General features: G+C 32.3%; 2 protein-coding genes across 3 annotated transcripts; both read left to right on the forward strand.

The window, feature by feature from the left end:
- Window positions 1-859: 859 nt before the first annotated feature.
- LOC124832935 (DNA ligase (DUF630 and DUF632)) lies at window positions 860-5,689 on the forward strand. 2 transcript variants are annotated; one of them, XM_088107056.1, is made up of 5 exons: window positions 860-2,030; window positions 2,120-2,295; window positions 2,632-2,855; window positions 3,641-4,295; window positions 5,546-5,689. In XM_088107056.1, the coding sequence occupies exons 1-5, from the start codon at window positions 1,130-1,132 to the stop codon at window positions 5,549-5,551; spliced, it is 1,962 nt and encodes a 653-aa protein (XP_087963182.1). In that variant the 5' UTR covers window positions 860-1,129; the 3' UTR covers window positions 5,552-5,689. The 2 variants fall into 2 exon arrangements, with proteins under 2 accessions (XP_087963182.1, XP_047163237.1); XM_047307281.2 differs by lacking the exon at window positions 5,546-5,689 and having other exon boundaries at window positions 862-2,030; window positions 3,641-4,738.
- Window positions 5,582-5,902, forward strand: LOC124832927 (uncharacterized). Its single transcript, XM_047307269.1, has one exon. It carries the CDS (start codon window positions 5,582-5,584, stop codon window positions 5,900-5,902), a length of 321 nt encoding a protein of 106 aa, XP_047163225.1.
- Window positions 5,903-15,327: the final 9,425 nt, after the last annotated feature.

A 15,327-nucleotide genomic window follows, 5' to 3' on the forward strand; every position in this document is an offset into this window, starting at 1 on the left:
TCCACTAACTCCGTTTCCTTCTATTTAACGGAAGGGACTCATTAGAGTCAATTAATTACAAGTAAGGATCCATTCAACTCACTTTTCTATAAAGGGACTAACTTGAGATTTCCGAACCAAAGTGGGGACAAAATTGGGTATTATGCCTTTCCATAATGATGTATGGGAACTAGTTCAAACTAGAGTAAAGAGAAAGAAAAAGAGAGAAATGTTAATCTAAACCAAATCTAAGAAAGGAGAAAGAAAAAAACGTAAAAAGTCTAAATTAAATATAAGAAAGAAGAGAGACAAAATTTAAGTGAAATTTGAATTTGAAAACCTAAATGGAAAAGATGTTGAATGTGAAACAGTAACATGTCATAGAAAACGTATTTGTATTTGAAAATGAAATTTAAATTAGACCTACATAAATAAGCTTACATATACTTACTTAAATAAATCATTTATTGAAGGCTGAAGTTTCCACTTTTAAATATTGTAAAATCCACTTGTTAATATTGAAGCACCCAACACCTTTTTCTATAGTCACATTTAACTTAATTTGTTTTTTTTTAACTTGTGATTCTATTTATGTTTCTCATTTTGTATTTTTAATAGATAGATATGTTAAATTTTAATAAACATTTCATCTTATTAACACATTATAATGATATTTTTTTCTTTAAAAAAGTTGTTAAAAATTTTGGTTCTATTTTACGGAAAACACAAGATGTGAAAACCAAAAAACAGAAGAAATATGATAAACTTTAATAAGCAATTTAATCTGTGATAAACCCAGATAAAGAAAGTTTTATTATAAGAAATATGACCGTTATTTTAAAATTGTATTGACAGGGACACCTCATAGCCAAATTGAGCGAGTAGCATCAAAATTCAGAGTCGCGGCGAATAACCGAATCTGTGTCCTTTCCCGTGTGACTCTGCACTCACTCACTCACTCACTCCACACTCTCTCTGCTTCACACCGCACTCTCTCCTGTGCGCTTCTCTGCTCTGCCAACTCTGAGATCTCAAAAACTCGTTTCCATCTCTATACGACACCGTTTCGATTCCAAAATCATTCACATCTTCTTTGTGACAACTTACTACATTTCTGCCTTCCAAAACAACAACCTCCGACTTTTCCGAAATGGGTTGCGCACAGTCCCGAATAGACAACGAGGAATCCGTGTCACGCTGTAAGGACCGCAAGAACTTGATGAAGGACGCCGTCGTGGCTCGCAACGCCTTCGCCGCCGGCCATTCTGGTTACGCCGTTGCACTCAAGAACACTGGCGCCGCCCTCAGCGACTACGCCCTCGGCGAGACACACGACCCTCACCCTCCGCCGCCCCTCGACCCTCCCACCGTCACCTCTGGCCCTCCACCGCCACCCCCGCCGCCCATCGAGGACTCCCTTCCTCCCCCGCCCCCGCCGCTCCCCGAGTTCTCCCCTGTACCGCTCACGCGCGCCGCCACCATGCCCGCTGGCGCCATGCACCACAGCAGCCCCGTTCCGCTCACCATCGCCGAGGAGGAGGAAGAAGAAACCCCCAAGCTGGTGAAGAAAACCGCGGGATCCTTGTCGCCGGAGATGAAGACACCGCCGCCTCCGATGCCGGAGTCTAAGGGCATGGCTTGGGATTACTTCTTCACGGTGGACAACATGCCTGGAGCTTCTCTCAACGGTGAAGATGATGATGATGATAATAACGATAATGATGATAATGGTGATGCTGATGGTAAAATGGAGAATGTGGTTGAAGACGAGGTTGAGCCTAAAACTCCAGAGAAAGTGCAGGATCATGTACACGAAAACATTCATGAAGAGCATGATGAGATAAGTGAGGCAAAGATGCACATTGAGCATTCTAAAACTGCTCCAGCTGAGTTTAGGAGAGCAATAAAGGTGGTTCCTTCCGTTACTCTGATGCAGATTCTCAGTGTCCTTGATGATCACTTTTTGAAGGCTTCCGAGAGTGCTCAAGAAGTTACCAAGATGCTTGAGGCTACTAGGTTGCATTATCATTCCAATTTTGCTGATAATCGCGGTAGGGATGATTTGTTTCTTTCTGTTTTGAAATTTAAGTTTGTTGAATTGCTGAGATTGTTTAATTTCATGTGATGGTGATATGAACAGGGCACATTGATCATTCTGCTAGGGTTATGCGCGTCATAACTTGGAACAGGTCGTTCAAAGGTGTGTCCAATGGGGATGCTGGGAAAGATGATATTGATTCCGAAGAGTATGAAACTCATGCCACTGTTTTGGACAAGTTGCTGGCCTGGGAAAAGAAACTTTATGAAGAGGTCAAGGTAGGTGTCAACGTCCGTGATCTTGTCTACACTTTTCATTATGTTTAATTTTTTTCATTCTTGATAGAGAGTATTAATATTTTCTTGTAGAGTTCAATATTTAGACATTTCTGTGTAAAGAAAATTATATTGTCAATCATTCAAACATTATCATTAGCATGACTTTTAATCTAGTTATTATCGAAGTCAATGAACTTAACATACATGAAGGTTTGTGATTATATGACAATGTAAATATGCTTTACACTATCATTACATGTACCTTTTTCTCATATTTGTATTCATGTTTTGTTGATTTATGATTTTGAGTCACAAAACTTCACTCCTTGTCAACAGCAAGGTGAGCTTATGAAGTTCGAGTATCAGAGAAAAGTTGCAATTCTAAACAAGCAGAAGAAGCGTGGTGCCAGCGCTGAATCCTTGGAAAAGACTAAAGCAGCCGTTAGCCATTTGCATACAAGATATATTGTTGACATGCAATCCATGGACTCAACAGTTTCAGAAGTGAACCAGATTCGAGATGCTCAGCTGTATCCAAAACTTGTGGCTCTTGTTATTGAGTATGTATTACTGATAAGAAATTTTAAGAGACGTAATGGTATTATTCTGTAGAATTTGATATTTTATGGATTTTAGTTGCTATGTTTGAATGACTAGTCAGAGGAAGAAACCCACGTCATTGTGAACTTTCTTTCAGGATTGGCAGTGTTCCGAACTTCTAGCTTGTAGACCTAAATTAGTTTCAAATGTGAAACATTGGTGCATAGTACAATCCAGCATCCTAGTAATTGGTTTTTTAACCTTTAAAAAGCCTTTCATAGTGAAGTTTAGTTCTTGGCAGTTTATGTGCCATTTAAATTCTGACCTTGGATACTGAAGTCCATATTTTTACTATAGAATACAATTAATCACTATAAGAATTATGTTGCTGTACATGTATAGTTTCCTAGTTGTTCTCAATACCTAGACGCTACTACTAGATCCTAAATTCTGAGCGAGGAGTGTTTTGTGTTTTGTTTTTATCTTGCTTTACTACTAATTTGTTTTATTTTGTCTTTTTTCTGTTGCTGAGGATGTAGACTGATGAACATTTCATTACTATAAAAATTGTCAATTCTTTTATTATTACTAAAATAAGAATGATATGACATATTTACTTCCCTAGCTTTCAATTTGCTCTTATACTTACTACAACTGAATCCAGAATTTTTAATTCATGCATGTGATTGTTTTATCTTGCTACTTCTTCCACTATGTTACGAATTTTTATTCCACTGAAAGGGGAAACTTAAAGTATTGCACCATTATTGGTTCCTAATTGTGAATCCACTTGATTTTTCTTCAGGATGGCAAATATGTGGGAACATATGTGCACATATCATGACAGCCAGCTGAAAATAGTTACGGACCTCAAATCTCTTGATATTTCTCAAGCTCCTAAGGAAACAACAAAGCATCATTACGAACGCACTTTGCAACTTTGGAATGTCGCCCAAGAATGGCATTTACAATTTGAGAAGCTTGTGACTGAACAAAAGCATTACATCAAAGCTCTTAACAGTTGGCTAAAATTAAATCTCATCCCTATTGAAAGCAACCTTAAAGAGAAAATATCATCTCCGCCTAAAGTGCAGAATCCGCCAATCCAATACCTTCTCCACGCGTGGCATGATTATGTTGACAAGCTTCCTGATGAGCTTGCCAAATCTGCTATTTCCTCCTTTGCTGCTGTGATAAAGACCATCATACTTCAGCAGGAGGAAGAGATGAAGTTGAAGGAGAGGTGTGAGGAAACCAGAAAGGAATACTTAAAGAAAAAACAAGCCTTTGAGGAATGGTACCAGAAGCATTTACTGCGGAAGGGGCCTGAAGAAGCAGAACATGAAAGGGGAGAGGAAGTGAACACCAACAACCCTGTCTCGGACAGACAATTTGTCGTTGAGAGCTTGCAGAAGAAATTAGAAGAGGAAATTGAATCTCACCAAAAACATTGTGTTCAGGTGCGAGAGAAATCACTACAGTGTTTCAAAACTCGCTTGCCTGAACTCTTCCGTGCTTTGTCAGACTATTCTCATGCCTGTTTTGATGCTTATGAGAAACTGAAGTCAATAACACATTCACGGGGTGGTGGGGCATGAAAAATTAAGTTTTTTGGTCCACTTTTGTGAAGATTAGTTTATGTATTCCGAACCTATGTAGTGTGTTATTGTCCTCACACAAGAAGGCATTCATATTTTAGCTTGACGTGCAGAATTATCAATCTTGTGTGAAAATTTTGCCATAGCTTTTAAAGTTCTAACCGTCTTTTGTTTATGTACTCATTTTGCATGAGCCAATACATTAGTTCGAGGTTGTTGCGTCATGACAATGATTTATTGGTCCTGGAAGTTTATTCATCCCATTTAGTCCAGATCAAAAAAAGATCATTATCTTTATTCACTTTAGTCGTATGTTGTGACTTGTCATGTTACTGAAATTTATTTATCTAAATCATGAATAGTGCATAGTCATAGAAGACTGTATATTATAACCCTTTACTGTTGAAAATAAAGGTGGAAATGAAATCTCATCTATAGCAGCTGTATTTGTTTTTGCCATATAAAAATTGGTAGAATAACTTGAATTCCCCAAAAGATGCTCCCAGCACAGTCCATCTGAAATTTATGAAAGGAATATATGTCATATAATAAACATCATTTGGAATTCCATCTTGTGATGGTACAATAAGAAATCACAAGTTGACAGAAACATAAAATGAGGTGTCATGACTAAAGTTGAGAGGTGTCACTCTTGATAAAACCTAATATTTTTATGATATTTCAAAGGATCCAATCCAAGTGAGAACCTAGAAGGAGTTAGGCAGCTAGCAAACAATGACTCTTTTGGCTGTTTTATTTTGGCACATAGAGACTTATCTTTTTCATCCCATGGTGGTTGTCACATGCGTCTGTTCTAGAATCCAAACTGCTTCCTGTCACGGTTGGCGGCGGTTCAGACTTAATGTCACCCAACATATTATTATATGAGAGATAAGATTAAAAATACCAAATCTTAAACAAGGGGACTTAACATTAGAAACAGGGTAGTTAGGCTCTGGAAAGCCTAAAAAGAAAGGACCAAAAGGGTAAGTGAACACCCCATATTTTGTCCCCAATAATACATCCTTGTACGCAGAAGCTCCTTTACTCTGCATGTGACTTTGCTTCTGCATGCTTGGTGCCTTTATAGAAAATCTCATCTTGATTTGCAGCTTTAGGTGTGAAGGAGAACTAAGCAATCTCAGCAAATGGATGTGAAGAAGTACTGGTTTGGTTCAAGAAGTCAAAGGACACAAGACATCAAGTTAGGCCGGAGCTACACAAAACCTCACAAAGATGGCACAAAAACAGTGTGGCAGATGCTTTGGAGAAAACTGAAAACATCAGCAGATAAGAAGAGAGTATTCAGTTCTCCAACTTCAATGGAGGGTGTTTATGATCCACAAACATACTCAATGAACTTTGATCAAGGAATGGGATGGATGGAGCCAGACAACCTCCCTCGTTCCTTCTCAGCTCGCTTTGCCGATCCATCTAGGATCTTACCACCAAAACATTTGTTAGATTGAGAGACAACCTCTCGTGCAAACACAAAATTTGATACATTTCATTATGTATTTCTGGTCTTGTTTTTTTAATCAGAATTGGAGTTCCGTTGATGTGTAAAACTGCATCTAACTTTTGTGCTTAGTGCCACATCTACCTGTAACTATTCTCTCCAAAACTCCACCTCTCTATGGTCAGAAAAAAACTTGTCTCTTTCTCTTTTTCTTATTTTAGAGTTCATCTTTGCAATTTGGTTGCACATGGCTAAATGCTTCTATCTCTCTTCTCACCCCCAATTTTGTCTTGAGGTGTTTATATATCACCACTGTTTTTAGCTTTTGATATTGTTCTGGATAAAAGCTTGAATCAACTCAGGATTTTAGCACTTTATGCTATTTGTTAGAGAAACAATTATGCATGCATAGTTTTTGAGAGCATTAAAAGTTCATTTATTAGAGAAACCCTGAATTCCTTTCTTTCAATGAACGCCATTGTAGAATTTTGATCTTAACTTCTGGTTTCTGTGTTTGTTATTCACGTCAATTCAATAATGTTTGGTTGTTGATAGTTGACTTCATTATTGCAATAAAAGGGAATAAATAAAAATCAGAGCTTGAATGTTTCAACTTTCAAACTTTTTGTGCCTTACTTTAATGAAAATCAAGATGCTGACGAAACTCCGGTCGCATACTTAGTATAGAGAAGTTCTTTTATATCTTATATTTATGTAGTTTCGGGATAAATTACTATCTTAATATCTGAAAAAATGTAAAAATCTTGCACATTAATTTTTTAAAGTAAAAAGTGAAAATTATGTTTCAACTTTACATGAAATGTACCAAACATTAATCCTAGTTTATCCACTCACAAAAATGATATGCAGTAGAGGTTTTTTTCCTACTTAAAAAAATATTAAAATTATTTTTGGACTTTTCATTGGTGAAATTTTATGTAACTATGATCCTTTTAAACACATTGAGTTTTTATTAAAAATATTTTCCTCCGAAAGTGCAAACAAGTTTTAAGAGGTTTGTGTGAATATGGTTTTATGAAAAATAATTATAATTAGTTGCGAATAAATACTATATTATTTGAAAATAATAACTGTTGTTTAAAAATAGCCTTAAAGGATGCTTAATTTCATTTGTAGTTGACGTAAATTTCAAAACACATTAATAAAAAACATCTGTCTTTTTCTTGTGTCAAACTTCACTTTGAATATTTGATACGTGAGATCAAACATTTTTTTAACTTCTTCATCCATGAAACTGTAATGTTGCAACTATTATTTTATTTGGAGGAATCGCATATTTTTTTCGTTTGAGTTAAGATAAGGGTTAAATATATTTTTAGTTCCTAAACTATTGGCCGTTTCTGGTTTTCGTCCCTCTTTCAAAATAAGGTACAATTTGGTCCTCATTCTTTTCGAAACGTTCATTTTAGTCCTCGAAACTTTGGTTTTAGTCCTCGTTTTGTTGACTAAATAAGGACCAAATTTTTAACGGTGTTAGTTTTTTAGGACTAAAATGAACGTTTCAAAAAGAATGAGGACCAAATTGTACCTTATTTTGAAAGAGGGACGAAAACCAGAAACGACCAATAGTTTAGGGACTAAAAACATATTTAACCCTTAAGATAATGATAGATAAAATTTTTATTTTAACTATTAAAATAAGTTCATGCCAGCCAGAAAGATTTTATTAAAAAAATAAAAAAAATAAATGAAAAACTACACCAAATATATATTAAAATTACATCGTACTTATAAAAAATAAAAAAAAATTATAATTTCTTTCACGAAAATTATTCTATACTTTAAACTTCATAAACAAAATTTTAGCACATTAAATAATTGATCATGAGTCAATTCTCTCACATTTAAAAAAAAAAGAATCTCTATATTTTTTTCTAGTTTGAATCGACTTATCATCTTTTTTATGTATCATGTTAGTCCCTTTATAAATTATTTTCAGTTACTTCACAGATCGAACCTCTTTAGACATATTAATGTCGTTTTGAGTTAAATTTAATTGTTGTAGATCCTGCAAACTATTGACAATAAGAGTGACATCCTCTAAAGGCATATTAGCCAAAGAATCAGAGTTTAGTGACACACTACCATTAATATTTTTAGTAATAGAAGATCAATTCACAATATAAATATTATCATGAAATCAAAAGTTTTATCACAAACTCTACCACTTGAGCTAAAGAGTCATTATTCATCACGTGCATCAACCACCTTATGAACACTTACTCCCCACCAGAAATCACATTGACATTCTGTTGTAATCGTTTACAATTTGACAAATCATGACCAGTTATTTAACAATTGAACAAGATAAACAATTTCTCATATTCCACATCAGTAATAAATGCAAATTATGATCTTTCAACGAAAATCTAAATAGGCAAATCAAATAACAAATACACATCAACCAAGATATATGCAAAAAAATCTTAAAACATATTCTTGGTATAATCATATAAAAATAAAGGTGTATCAATTCCACATGTTACTAAGAAAATCGTTTTCGAATATTAATACTCTAAATGAGGACTATGAATGTGAATACAACATTAAGTTTGTATGAATTTTATAGAAATAAAGAGTTGTAAAAAAAATACAAAGAATATCAAGAGAAAAATTTCAAGTTTCAATAGCTAAAACTCTTAGCATGTATTCTAAAAAAGGAAAAACAAATTCATACAATTTTTTTTATTATATGGAATGTCTTCCGTTAACCAAATCTTTAAAGCCACATAAACTTTTTACAAAAATCGAAACATTGAAACGGTTTATATTTTTATTAACAAAGCTCATACAAATTCTTTACTTATTTTTTTCATACCAACAAGATAAACTTTTTTATATAAATATGCATAAATATCATATACTCTTTTATACAATAAGAATGTAATTGAATAAAATGAATAGCATAAGCCTTATTAAAAACCTGAACACATATGTTTTTATATACACATTTGAACAATATTTAAAGAAAATTGATTTTCTTCTGTAATTAACCTACAAGCATACCAAGCCCGAAGGTCTTAAATAAATATCAGTCACTGTGTCAAAATATCTTAAATAAATATTTTAGAAGTATTAAAATAAATATATAAAAATTTTGGAGTATAAGATATATAAATATACTAAAATTATTATTTTTATAATTTAATTTATACATATTAAAAAATCATGAAAACAATGTTCCCTTAAAACGTGGAAATTTTCGCTAGTGTTTCGAGTTGAATTGTATTATCAAAAAGATCTTGAAAAATTATTGAAAATTTTGACAAGATTACAATTTGAAAAGGACGTGATACTCATAATTTTCCATTAATAAAATTAATTTTAATTAATGTTCTATTAAAAAAATTCATGGTTCATATTTGAATAGTTATTTTTAATTAAATTTTTAATAAAATTATTTATTTTATTAAATATATAAAATTTATAAAAAAAATTGAGTAAATATTAAAGCTTGTAATGAATTAGAGTGATATAAACCTTATTTTGTATGATATTTTTTACTCATCTTCATCACCTAAAATAATATAAAAGTTGGTTTACTTAGTTTTATATGATGAGAAACTATAAGAAGTTTAGACATTCAGTTTGAAAAACGATATCAATGTCACACTTAAACACAAAAAAAATATAATATAAGTAAGAAGTTATGAATATTATCAGAGTTCTTATATCTAAGACATAGACAAGATTCTCACAAATATAAATCTCAATTTTCTAGAATTCATATATGTTTCATTATATTACAAAGTACATTATCTTAAAAAAATAATTAGGCAATATCATTTGAATTCTACATCAAAATTCTTTTTAATACTTACTAATATTACATTCATTTAATTCTTATTATATGAATTATTATTTCTTATATTTAATCAAAAGATTAAAATTAAAAAAAAAAACTTAAGATTATATAATTATAAATTCATATAATGTAAGTCTTTTTAATTAATATTTTATTAAAAAATTATTTTATATAAAATTATTATATTTTTAGTTAAGTTTTCATGTCAATAATAATTTTTGCCATCATTATTTGATACTTTTATTATTAATTTGATTTTTGTTTCATTATTTAATTTATAAAATCATTTTTTTTTGTAAAAATAATTGAAATTTTACAATCTTATTCTTTTATTCTTGAAATTCATAGTATTATATTTTGTCAGAACCATTAAAAACACACTAAAAATCCATTTGAGTGGAAGACAAATGTCGAGCAAGGGGAGCTGGAAATCAGAAAGTGGAAGACAGGTGTGAGCAGTCGAGTGACCATTCGGTTTTGGAGGGTAGAAGTAAAACTTAGTTTTTCAAAATTCACGCCACTCTCTGCATGCAACCATCTTCTTCAATCTTCTGAAACTCCATTTTTCTCCTCCTTCTCTCTATAAAGCTCTTACTTCTCTCTACAAAATCTCACTCTTTTCTTCTTCCGATCATTAAACAGATCACACCTGAGCATTTTCGGCGTCGAGGACGTTCGTTTGAACCGATCAGTTTCGGGTTCTAAGTTGGTAAGTTCTCTCTTCATTCAGCCGGTTGGTTTCTTGGTACATGCAAACCTAGTTTATGGTTTGCATGAGTCAATCATCTTATTCTGAGAGTTTCTGGATTTCTGTTTGGTTTAGTTTCTTAAGGCATGACAATAGAACGCTAAGGTCTTTGGTAAAGGTGAACCCGTATTCTGAACTGTGAACGTTCGATCACGCTTAGAAGTAAGGGAAACTTATATAATTTGATTAAGATTCTTGTTTTGAATGGATGTACATTCGTAGATTTCTGAATGAATATGAAGTATGATTGTTGATATGTTTTGACTGTATGAAGTGTGAATATTTACTATGATATGGATGTATGATATGGATGTATGAATGTATGAAGATAGATGTTGAGAAATGTATTGATAAGATTATGAATTCTAAGTCTAGAGTTTTATGTGAAAATTGATGTTCGTCACTGAAGATCTTTGACCGTTGGGTTTTCCTGTGGACTCGGTTGGAACTGGATTCTTTCATTTGGAAAGAATTTCAGTTGAGGACCGAGCGTCTTCGTTCTGTAATATCTGTATATAAGCGTTCAACCAAGGATATTCGTTCCTTGGTGTTTGATGGTAAACTTAAGTATATCTACATGTATTTGTATATTTCGTTCGTTCGTGAACACTATTTAAATGGTATCTTATTATATTTATCAAGCCTTTCTTCTATAAGTTTAGTAGTGCTCGGTCTTACACCAAGCGCTCGTACTAAGTAGTGTTCGGTCTTACACCAAGCGCTCGTACTAAGTAAGTGTTCGGTCTTACACCAGGCGCTCGTTCTCATTTCCGTGATCTATCTTTATAATAAGAGCGTTCGTCCAAACTTCATAGAGTTCGCTCTCTACAATGCTTAGTCTTCAACTGACATTCGATTTCCTTGAGGTTTAGCTCATTAAGAAGCTAAGTATTTATTGGCAATCGGTTTCTTCATATGATTCCGTCAAGTACTATTATTTGGTGTCCTACAGTACCTGTCTCAATTGGTTTCGGCCTAGAGTCCTAGTACTCGGCCTAGGCTTTACGGTGTTCGGTTTGAACTCTCAAGAGTCAGTTCATTAAATTGGCTCACTTGGTAAACAACATTCAATTATATTAGTCTCTGAGAAGTATTATTATATTCGGTCCTTTTCACAACTAGTGAGTAACTCTCTCAATTTGATTATGTTTTAGTTGGAGACATCTTGGTCTCACTCCAAGTATTCGATCTTGTTCTGGATTAAAAACTAACGTGCGGTATGTGGTATCTTAAGGGATCATTATTCAAATTGGTTCAGTTGAGGTTTTAATAATGAAAGATGATAGAATACAATATGGATGAAATGACTTTGGTTATGGAAGAGTGTTCCAGGGAGGAATATCTCATGATTTGATATTGGAATGGTAAAGTATGAATGTGGGCACGCTAAGCTGGCGGTTTATCCTGATATTCTGTGATTACTCGTTTCTCACGTAGAGAAGGGTAAGTCATGTGTGGGAATGGCAGGAGGTCCTCGTCCTTATGGTTAATTTGGACGAAACATACTAACCTCGGGTGGCAACTGTTGAGGGTATCCCAGTTACTACATCACCCGGGTGCACGAACGTTGTAGCTACACAGAATTCATACAGTCCGGACAGTCAGAGTCTAGTATTAGGCTTTGCATGAAAGAGTTAATGAGTTATCTTGTTTAAACTGATTGAGTGAGACATATGTTGATAATTGAATTAAATTACATAAGCTTACCCTATTTCCTGTCTTCTCCGTTTTGTACGTTCGGTGGTTGTCCTTCTGTTGCAATGATCATCCGTGTGGATGTGAGTAGAAGGAAAAGCTTCTCTGGAAGAGGCGTTGGAAGAAGAAAGTTTGGTCGAGGTAGAAGTTAAGACCGAACAGTAGAGCCGTTCGGTTAGTAGTTAGTTTCTTTGTGTGATAACCGTTCGGTCATCTGTTGTTTTCTTCTTTTGTATGACCGTTCGGTACGTCTTCTGTAAATCGTTCAGCCATAAGCATACGTCTCATCTTTTGTAAGACTGATCTGGAATATTATTAATATGTGATTATTTTTTTACATAATTTTTATACTGTATTTTTGGATGTTACATATTTGATATTTGATATTATGAAATTAAATAATTATTAAAAAACATAATAATATTTTTTTATAAACATGAATTCAAATTAACTAATGTAATATATATATATATATATATATATATATATATATATATATAACAATTAAAAATATCAAATATATATATATATATATATATAAATAACAATTAAAAATATTTAAAAAATTGCGTAAGAATACTTTTTCTAATCTGTGATTTTACAGGATGATTAAATATAAAATGGGTAAAAAAAATAAAAAAAAAGGGAAAGAAAATGGTAAAGTTTAGTAGCCGAAAGGTTCAAAACTTTGTGTGGTACTGCACGTGAACTAGACCATTGATTGCAACAACTTTCTATGGATTTAGAACAAAGAATAGCATAATCATATTACTACTTTTTCAAAAAAAAAACATAATTAGTGAGTTGATTTTGGATATATGAACACCGAAAGTTGAAAGTACAGTTCAGGTGAAACAAAATATAATTGCTTTAAGTTGAATTTAGCATCTTAACAGCTACAATGCTTCAAAAACTTCTGACAAGAAAAGTAATGAAAAAGGAATAAAAACCCTTTCAATTTCATTGACATGCTCATTTCCACATCACAAATTCAATTTTCTTTTTCTTTCAAGCTGTCAAACATGTGATTTCAAAAGTTCATCTTACAATTGGAGAACTGTGTATTCTAAGATCCACCTTTTACACTTTACTCAAATAGGATAGAAAAGAAAAAAGAGGAATTGATAAACATAATATATCCATTATTTATCTCATTTTCCAAAAATTAAAAATATTTTTTCTGGTTCTTATATCTTTTAACAAATATGAATTTATAATAGAAAATTCTTATTGTATTAAGAGTAAAAAAGTCATTAGATAATTTTTTTTTTCTAATTAAAGCTGATCTTTTTGTAATGTCTAAAATTATCCTGAAAGTTTGTGTTAACATTTTTGTTTATTCTATAACGATTTGGTCTACAAATTTGTTTACAAATTACAAATATTCTCTTATAATTTTGTTTCATAAAATAAATTATTTAGGGTTGTGTGATTTTCTTTCATTTATAGCAATTATTAATGGAATTAAATTTTTAACTACTTTTTTTTCTTTATACATCTTTTACCTTTTTCATTTTTTGTACTCATATATTGTATAACAATTTTTTAAAGGACACTATTTTCATCTGTAATGGTAATCTTTTTATATATTTTTGTAAAATTATTTTCATTGGATAACATTTATATTACAAATTTTAATTGTATTTATTGTTTTCTTTTTATTGTCATAACTCATCTGTATTTTTTCTGGTTTGTACATTATCACTTTTTGGTTGGAATGTAGGGAGCTATTACTTCTTGGTTTACACACTTTCTAAAATATATATCATACCTTACTAAATAACCTTTCAAAAACAAGATGTTCGAACAAATTTTCCAAAATATAGAAGATGCATTGTGAAATGAGATTTTCAAAACAAACTTTTTAATATATATTGATGAAAACGAATATGCAGAGGCAGAAGTGGCTTGGGATAGGAAGAGGGTCTTTTAGTCTTTTGTGGGTACAGGAGTGTAGTTAGTAACCAGCGGGTGGAAGACGAAAAAGTCTCAAGTTCTCAAAAGAGGCCCATATCATTTGGAACCATAGAAATATAAAGCAGCCTGACTTATAGGACATTTTGGGACTGCTTCTTCCTCACCTCCCAATTTCTCTTTATGCACCCCATTAAAGTTGTACTTCCCAAACCACCTCTTATTTCTTACTTTAAATATTTTTCGGATTGAATATTCCATAAGATATTTTTGGATCCAATGACTTTTGGAAAATCTAATCCGAAATATAAAAAAAAATTGGAAAATATGTTTTGGAAGACATTTTCATATTTAAAAATACATTTCAGAACACTTACTTTAGAAACCTTTTATATCCGGAATAAAAATTAATAAATTAAAGAACAAGTGTTCCAGAAGTTTCTTTCAGATCTAAAATATATTTTGTAACACTTGTTCTGAAAAAAAATATATATTCCAAAGTAACAATTCTGAACGTTATTTTAGAATTTAAAAATATCTTACAAAACAGTCATATTTCTAAATGAAAAAACAACTTTCGAAATAGGTATTTTAGAATGTATTTTCAGATTCGAAAATATCTTTTGACATATTCAATATGCAATACAAAATATTTTTTCAAAATGCGTGTTTAAAAATATATTTCTAAATCCAATAAAATATTTATAGAACACCCATTTTGGAAGTATTTTTCCTGTTTTTACTTCTTCCATATGCAACTCAAGGGTCATACTCCTCTTTTTGACCAATTTGGGGTAGATGTTCATACATGCATTGGACAAATCTTGGTAATAGGAAAAAAATACTTTCGGAATGATGAATCAAAGATGCCTGTACCCACTTTCAATGTCTTCTTCTTTGCTTAGAATCATAATATTAGGCTTGCATCACAACATTTCTGATTTGCCTCAACAAGTAATGCATAGGGAGACATGGTGAAGGAGGAGGCACATTGTTGAAGAGAGACACATGGAAGGAGTAAAGGGTAGAGGGAGTAAAGGAGTAAAGTATTTGCATCACACAACATTTCTTTTTTTTTAACGTAAGGTGACTTTAATTTTTTGTAGGTGGCATAGAGATTATTTCATTTCCATCCTGTAAATTTTATAGAAAAGTATCCCACAGTTCGCCGGCATTCTTCAGCCAAACACACAAAAGCAAACACAAACTAAAAGTTTTATATGAAACCTTATTCTCTATATGGCACAAAAGC

This window comes from Vigna umbellata, chromosome 2 (assembly GCF_029865625.1).
Source record: "Vigna umbellata cultivar VRB3 chromosome 2, Vumbellata_1.0, whole genome shotgun sequence".
In the NCBI taxonomy this organism is placed as follows: domain Eukaryota; kingdom Viridiplantae; phylum Streptophyta; class Magnoliopsida; order Fabales; family Fabaceae; genus Vigna; species Vigna umbellata.